The 7,874-nt window shown below is 32.5% G+C and overlaps 1 protein-coding gene across 3 annotated transcripts in view; it reads right to left on the reverse strand.

Moving 5' to 3' along the window:
* The window catches only part of Drp1 (dynamin related protein 1), a 54,329-nt gene extending 48,400 nt beyond the window's left edge, over window positions 1-5,929 (reverse strand). Inside the window, exons 1-2 of one of the 3 annotated variants that reach the window (XM_067049312.1) lie at window positions 5,647-5,929; window positions 3,896-4,040 (exon numbers count right to left, since the gene is read on the reverse strand). In XM_067049312.1, coding sequence (XP_066905413.1) covers window positions 3,896-4,040; window positions 5,647-5,748 — 247 coding nt within the window. In that variant the 5' untranslated portion in view covers window positions 5,749-5,929. Of the gene's footprint in view, window positions 1-3,895; window positions 4,041-5,646 lie in introns of those variants that run through there. The other 2 variants (XM_014436169.3, XM_067049313.1) reach the window with 2 other exon arrangements.
* Window positions 5,930-7,874: the final 1,945 nt, after the last annotated feature.

The raw sequence follows: 7,874 nt of genomic DNA on the forward strand, positions 1-7,874 counted from the left end.
ATAAGAAGAAAAAAATCAATTAACTGTATATTGATATGATTTTAATCAAAATCGTTTTTTTAAGAATTCCAGGTAAATTGGTTTTATAAAAAGTCCCTGCAACATGATAAAACAATAGTGGAACTGGCCTCTTCAATAACTAAGGTACAGAAAATTAATAAGTGAGATCACCTTTTGCAATTGGACCATAAGAAAGGGCAACTTCTTGCTAAAAGGAAAGGTTCAATGGAGGGAATGCTTGGTAGAGGAGCAGAAGTGCAAGCTTGGAAGGAGGAGTCCCTCTTTGAATGTAGAGATTAGGACGCTTTAACCACAAAATAGGAGGTTTTTCAGGCCTTAAAACTTCTCCTGGGTGAAGATAGTGTACAATGCAGCACTAAGGTCTAGTTGTTATTCGTAGACATGAAAGATTCGAAGTGCAAAAGTGTATCTAATGCTGGAAGTATGGATATATAGCTTGGAATTGTGTTGGAGAGGATAGGACCTCCTATGTTGAAATTGTGGTAAAATAGGTCACCAAGCTACTAATTGTGACCATAAAACTTAATGAACATGATATTGACCACTCCAGCGGAAGTAGTAAGTTTTTAGTTTTGTGGTTAGCACTGAATACCATAAGGCAAGCCCAATATTATAGGTGACAATACTCCAGTTGAATTTGAACCATTGTGAAGCTGCTCAAGATCTCCTTTATCAAACTGTGTGAAAAAGCACATCAACGTCGCTATTTTCTGTGAACAATAAAAAAATCTGGATTGTGGCTCATGGGAATTCGATGTCAGTGGTAAAGCTGCTATCGTGGTTCCCAATGGCTATCCAGGAGGTGAACACTGTACTGCAGTCTGGCTTTGTATGGGCCAAGATTAACAATTTGTATATGCTGAGCTGTTACATCTGTCCCAGCATCACGATTGAAGACTTTGTGAATTTGCTGGATCACATTGTCTTAAGAGACTAGTTGCCATAAGCCAGCTACAATAGCTGGTAATTTTAATGGAATGGGGAAGTAGGATGACAAATCTCCTGGGAAGTTCTCCAGAAAGCTTTTGTCCAAATAAGATGATATGCTCCTTATGAACACCGGAACAGATACCACCTACACTAGAGCAGAAAGATAATTCATTATGGATTTGAATTTGTCAGTGGGTGCATACAATGGCTCACTACTTAATGATTTATGGATTTTATACTCATAGTGACCACCAGGCCCTCTTCCTGATACACCTACAAGAGAGAAGAGTGGTCAATAGAAATTTGCTTGGGCTGGAAAACCAAAACTATTGATGACGGTTCATCCACTGTAATGGTAAAAAATGAATGTGAATGTAATGGATCAGCAGAGGAAAAGGGGTGTATACTCACCTCTTTTATTTCTAGAACTTGTTACTCAGCTGTGACCTGTTCAAAACCTTAATATCATTACCCAGTTTACTGGTTGACAGATACTATTGCTGTTATTCGTCAGTGTTGCAACCTAGCAAAAGGACGTTATCAGCCAGTGAGGTGTCTACCATAGTTTCTGGTGCTTTAAGAAGAGTTCAAGATAGCTAGAAGGAACCACCAAAGAGCCCTCAAAGAAAGTAAATGACATTACTGGAAGAAACTTGGTGATGAGGTTGATGCAGACCCAAGCAGTAGACCTTATAAAATAGCTTTTAATAAACTGAGTAAAGCCTCAATGCAGCTCCCCACACGATCGGATTTTGTGAACAATATTGTCAACACACTATTCTCAGAACAGGCAACTGTTTAATCAATTGGATGTATAAACAACATATACAGAATTGATTTTCCACCAATCACTTAGGAAGAAATACAGGACATTGCCTCAGACCTACAACATGGCAGGGTATCTGGTACTGTCACAGTAGATAGGTACAAGATTCGTTTTCAGGCAAATAATAATTTAAAATACTTAGAAATAATGATTGATACACATCTCTGGTTTAATATTCACACAGAGTAAATCAGCGGCAAGTCTGCTAGAATAGCATCCCTATTGTCATGTCTTATGCTGAACATTAGAGATCCTAGAAAGAGTTACAGAAGTCTTCTAGCTACCATTATCCCCTTAATTCAGTTTTATGGAGCTCCAATTTGGAAAAATAAAATGCTTATGAAATCATACAGAAGAATGATGGTTTTCATTTATCGCATAGTTTTATTAGTGACAGTGTGTTTTAAAGTGGGGTACGTGATAGCCAGAATGCCTCCTGTTAAACTTTTTGTTGAAGAAATAAGTAGGTATTATGGACAACATTCTTGCTTTTCAAGAGAAGAGGGGCAAATAACTATCTCTCAGGGGCGTCAGTGTTGGGAGGCTGCAGATTCTGGAAGGTGGACCAACAGGCTGCTCATGTGCTGTTCTCTGTTGGCCAAGTTGACCAACATCCATTACCTTGAGAACTAGAGAAACAAAGAGATAATCCACCATCTTCATTCTCAAAGGTTAAAAGAATTTTTCTACTCTTAAACGCTTCATTAGCCAAATGGAGTAGAAGAGACCAATGATCTGCTGGCCATCCGGGAGGCGGAGAGAAGAATGGGATAGCAAAATTATTAACCGCAACATCACCCAACAATCATCTCAAAACAACAGCAAGAAGAAATGTAATCATCATATGAAATAGCTTAACAGTTTAGTGTATATTTATTAGTCTAGAGTCCAACCTATGTAAATTTCATTTGTGTTTAAATATATTTTTTGTCACAATATACAGTCCACTCATTAAACATCAGAACCAGTGTTATAATCATCAATAACTGCATACTCTGGCTTTGCCATAGACTGCAGTTATAAATCCTTAAAATGAGTATTTTCATTGAAAATTGGAATACAAAATTTAGCAAGATTACAATATTTACCCTAACTCAATAATTCATACGGAATTAAAAGTAAAAAACATACACAATTTTTTTTTAAATAGTATACAAAACATGTAATATTATCAATTTAAGTTAGTAAAAACTTTTGTCACTTATCATTAACCAGAAGTAATTTGATTTAACATTACACTAACTAAAAACTTTAAAACATCGTCGATCTTCGAAAATTGTCAATTTAGAGTAAAAGTTTTATATAATTAAAAAATATTTGTTTTTTAATTAGATTTTCTAAATTAATAGTTAAATATTATAATAATTTGGATAAAAATTTGTTAAAAACTACTAAAACACAAAAATGTAAACAATGTTACCAAAAATAATATTTATCACAATAGTTTTTATATTATAAATGTAATATCAACAATATGGTTCATCTTTGTAATTAACTTAGTTATCGGGAATTTTGATTTCAGATTTATTTTTACTATCTTTAGAACTGAGTATGATAGTGTTAAATGCCCCAAGACATTCCAAGCACAGAAAGATTTTAGCATACCTAAGAAGATAATCAACTCAGTAAAGATAATCAGGCATTATGGAAGGAATGTCATCAGGATGTAAGGAGAGTGCTCAAGCAAGTTTCAGATCGATGAGAGTCAGTGACAGAGTGGTAGGGTGGCATGACTAAGTTTTATTTCAGGGAGTATGAGATTCAGGGTTAAAACCAGCAACTACTGTCAATCAAATAATGTCGGGTTTCACAGATAATATTAACACTATTGCAAGATCAAGAATTGAGCTGAGGAATGCTTTTTTGGCAATAGAGTAGGCAGCTATACTGTTGGAACTCAAAGTAAACAATGGCCAGCTGTTGCCATTTGATTAAGCAGATCAGAAATCATTAGCTCACATTGGATAGTAAGCTAGGACACGTCTGGTCCTCTGTTTTTAAGCTCAGTTTGCAAGTCCAGGACCACTTTCGTGCTTAATAGGTTAAATAAGATATTTCACTAAATTCATAATACATTGAATAAATTAACTTACTTAAATAGAGTTGAAATAAACTTACCATTATCTAAGGTTCTTTTCTCTTTGTCATTTAAGGGACAGTAGTTCAACTGCAAAACTAAAGGAGTTCGAGTTACTATTCCAGTACCTCTTGGAAGAAATGATTTCCCAACTAAGCTTTCAATGACAGAGCTTTTTCCAGAACTCTATTATTTAATAAAAACAGAAAAATAATTAACAGAAAAATTTAAAAAATATGAAAATTCTGTAAGCATGTAATACCAAACTTAGTAATAATGAGTTATAATCTGAGGTAATTCAATTAGTAATAAGGTTATATGTGCTTTAAATTTCATACAACAATAATATATACAGAGTTTGAAAATAGTATCACTCCACCAAGCAGGTGAACATGTACTCACTTATGTGCAATGTTATACTTGGCCCTCCTGAAGAAGGCCTGAAATTTTAGACGAAATGTTGTTACAACAAAATGAGAATTACTTATCAGTGGTCTTCACAGCTGGTCACACCATTATCAATTTTTATTTCCTAAATTCGCAAGAGATTAAACACCAATGGATGATTTTCTGTTGAGGTCAGGCCAAAATTGTATAAACATGAATCACTTTATGGCGTCATGAGTTAACTGACTACACTAGTTAACAACTACACATATATTATAGTTCATTTAATATATATATATATTTTCACGTTTAAGAACTTACTATGTAAAAACTGAAAGACTTGATCATAGAAAATCATTTACAACCACATGATTGTCATAGAACTTTAACTGACTTACTATCACATCTTTTTCAAAATATAGCTATAACCAAAAGTATAAATACTTCGAGTATTGCATGACAATTATTTAAAAATGATCTAGATAAAAATAAACAAACACAACTAAACAATTTGGATAATGAATCCTTCTAAGTAATACAGAATATCTAATGATATTTTTCGATCAACAACTTCAGTGCTTATCAATGATTTTAATTATAAAATCAATGATTTAAATTTAAATCAATGATGCATAAACATGGTTTACTATTAAAACAGAAGCTATTTCAGTACATCCACTTTCAATCGATATTAATAAAACATGATAAATCATAAATGTACATACTTTCCCATTCATTACATATACTGCAAATACCAAAATGATTTAAAATAAGGTTGGAAGTTTTCAAGTTTTAAATGGGCAAATAATTCTTAGACCACTTAAACGCCAAACCATGATTTATTCTTTAAATAAGATATTAATACAAAATATTTTCAGAAAGGTATTTTATACTTTTTAATATAGTTCTTCTCTTATTTCCTAAATAAATTCAATGGAATTTAAGAAAATCTTGAAGTAAAGTCACAATAGGCTATAATAAATACATTTCCACATACATGTAATGGCTATTATATTGATAAAATCACTAAACCAATGTGATTTCATTAATAGTTCTGTAATACAAACTTAGATATAAAAGGAATAAAAATCTCAAAATAATAAAGCATGAAGATTTATTTTAAGTTTTCTCAATCAAAAAAAGAGACAAAATGACCTGCCAATTATTTTGATAATGTTTTATAAAACATTAAATTTAGGATTAAATTTATAAACTAATTTGTCTTTAAATACTTATAATAATTACAAATGGCATATAGAATGCAATACAATCACATTAGAAGATCAATAATACTGAACATGATTCAAATTTAAAAGCTAAGTGATCTTGATCTCTAAGTTATATCACGATAATTTAATAATCGGTAAATTAATCATATATCTTAAATCAAACATTTATTTATTACCTGAGTTCCAACCACAATTATTTGAGGGAGTTGAATAGCATCTGCCCCCACTGTATTAAAAACGTCTTGTAATTTATTTATAACAGGTATTAGAGCTTCCATAATCAAGGCAATGAATTAAATTTAAATATAATACAAAATAAAATTCAATATATCAGCGACTAGGATTTAAACTATTCGTTATCTTCAAGCGAGAAGATGCGAAACCTCCTCATTTTAAACATCTTGAGCTAACTGGATCAAGTCAATAAATCGAAACATTTATATTTTAATAAGGATTATTAATAAAAATAAACAATAGAGTATATTTCAATTGAAGAAATAACTTTGAAAAATCTAAATGTTTGATGTGTATATTAGATAGATTATAACATATAAAAGACATTATTCATATCAATGAAAAATAGATTTATCAGTGTTTTTCTTTTTTCTAAATGTGACATTAAAATAAAATTTGAATAATTGCTTGTATGGTTGTATTTAGCATTTTAAATGACTTATGGTTATATGAGAAGATGGTTGGGGGGTGCGGTCAAAATATAACACAAATAATGAGGTGTAGATAGTTGACCGTAGATTAATGCTTGAAGAAGTTTGTCGGGGGGTGCGGTCAGCAAAGAAGTGAAAGTTTCTTCTCAGAAATAAATAATCTCAGCAAGAAAGTTATTCTTAAGAATAACACGAATAAGTTGAAATAATTTATTTAATAGTGCCAACCTTCCGGCCAGAATTTCTAGCCTTCATCAGGGCTAAGAACAAATAACAAGATAACAACCAATTAAGGAAATGAAATAAAAGTTTGAAGTTATATAATGCAAAGGAATATAAATACTTTAGTTTATTAATAATTTAAAAATTAAAATTATGGAAAAAAAAATCAAATCGAGAGAAAGAAAGTATATGTAACTAATGAAATATATATCCATAATATTAGATAAAGAAACAAAATATGAAGGTAAGTTAGACTAAAGAAGTGAATAGAAAACATAACAATAGTAATATATGGTGAACATAACTAATAACTTAGGTAAGGAAAATTAAGAAAAGAATAGAGAAGGAGGGGGTGAAAGAAAGAGAAAAAGAGAATAAAACTTAAGACCCGTCTGCTTGAAACAAATCTGACTGCCAAGTAAGGTCGGTGCCGCGAACGGCCAGACACAGAATTAAAAATACGTTACGAAGTATTTTGGAGGAAACGTTACAAGTGGGTAAAAAATAAAAAATAAAAAGTAGAAAATATTTAAAAGAAAGTGACGAAAAATGGTTTTAGAAAATGTTTAAACAATGCGTTACAAAGTAGGCCAAAGAATACATATATATATACCTTTTTAATAAATTAACTATTTGCTAATATGTTGACGATAAGTTGTGCTTGTCGGTTTGTAAATTGACGGAAGAAGGTTCTAATTAGATATAGAAGCTTTCAGAGATGAGCCTTTTGTCATGGTTACGAACTGTAGCTAGTTAGACGTTTTTTCAAAATCGAAGGAATGATTTTGTAGCGGCGCTACCTATCCAAGATCGGCCAAACTAACATCGAACTTTCCCCCGAGACAAGGAATTTCAAGCCGTGTCACCCAGAAGCGCCACTCATGTTTATCTTATACAAATATTGTATTAATTTACTTTTTAATATATAAATAATTTTTATTATACAAATGTAAAAAACATCAAAACTGTAAATACTTTGAAACAATAAAGAGGGTTGATAAAAGGGAATACATTGAACCACAAATAAATGCGTCCTCGCAGGCGCTGCTTCTCACCGACCTTTTTAGATTTGACGAAATGATTACCCTATCGAAAAACAATATATACTGTAGTGTAGTGCCAGTGTCCAAAGTGTTACGGTAGCTCTGTGCTCCGAGCTTGTGACGTCATCGTGACGTCATCCTAACGGACTTTTCGAGAACAAAGGCCTTTGTTCTCCGGGCTTTTTCTGTGCTCCTGAAGAAATCAGCGACTGTGGAATATCCATAATTAAGGTACATTTTATTATTTAAAGTGCATTTAATTGTGAATCAGTGCCGCGTGTCTCTACCGCCTCAGAGCAACCTGTGCGAACACTGTACAATTGTAGCTCGGCCGTGCTCTCCGAGCTCGCTGTGCCTAAATTGTTACTAGAACTAATAAAAAACTATTGTTATTAATTACTAGTGCGCGATGGCTCATTCCTTAGAGCCAGCTCAGGCCGCAAATCTTCCACCAGACTCCGACGACGAGTCTGG

The sequence above is a fragment of the Halyomorpha halys genome, unplaced genomic scaffold (genome assembly GCF_000696795.3).
Source record: "Halyomorpha halys isolate HHAL.00 unplaced genomic scaffold, Hhal_1.1 Scaffold1797.1, whole genome shotgun sequence".
Classification (NCBI taxonomy): Eukaryota; Metazoa; Arthropoda; class Insecta; order Hemiptera; family Pentatomidae; genus Halyomorpha; species Halyomorpha halys.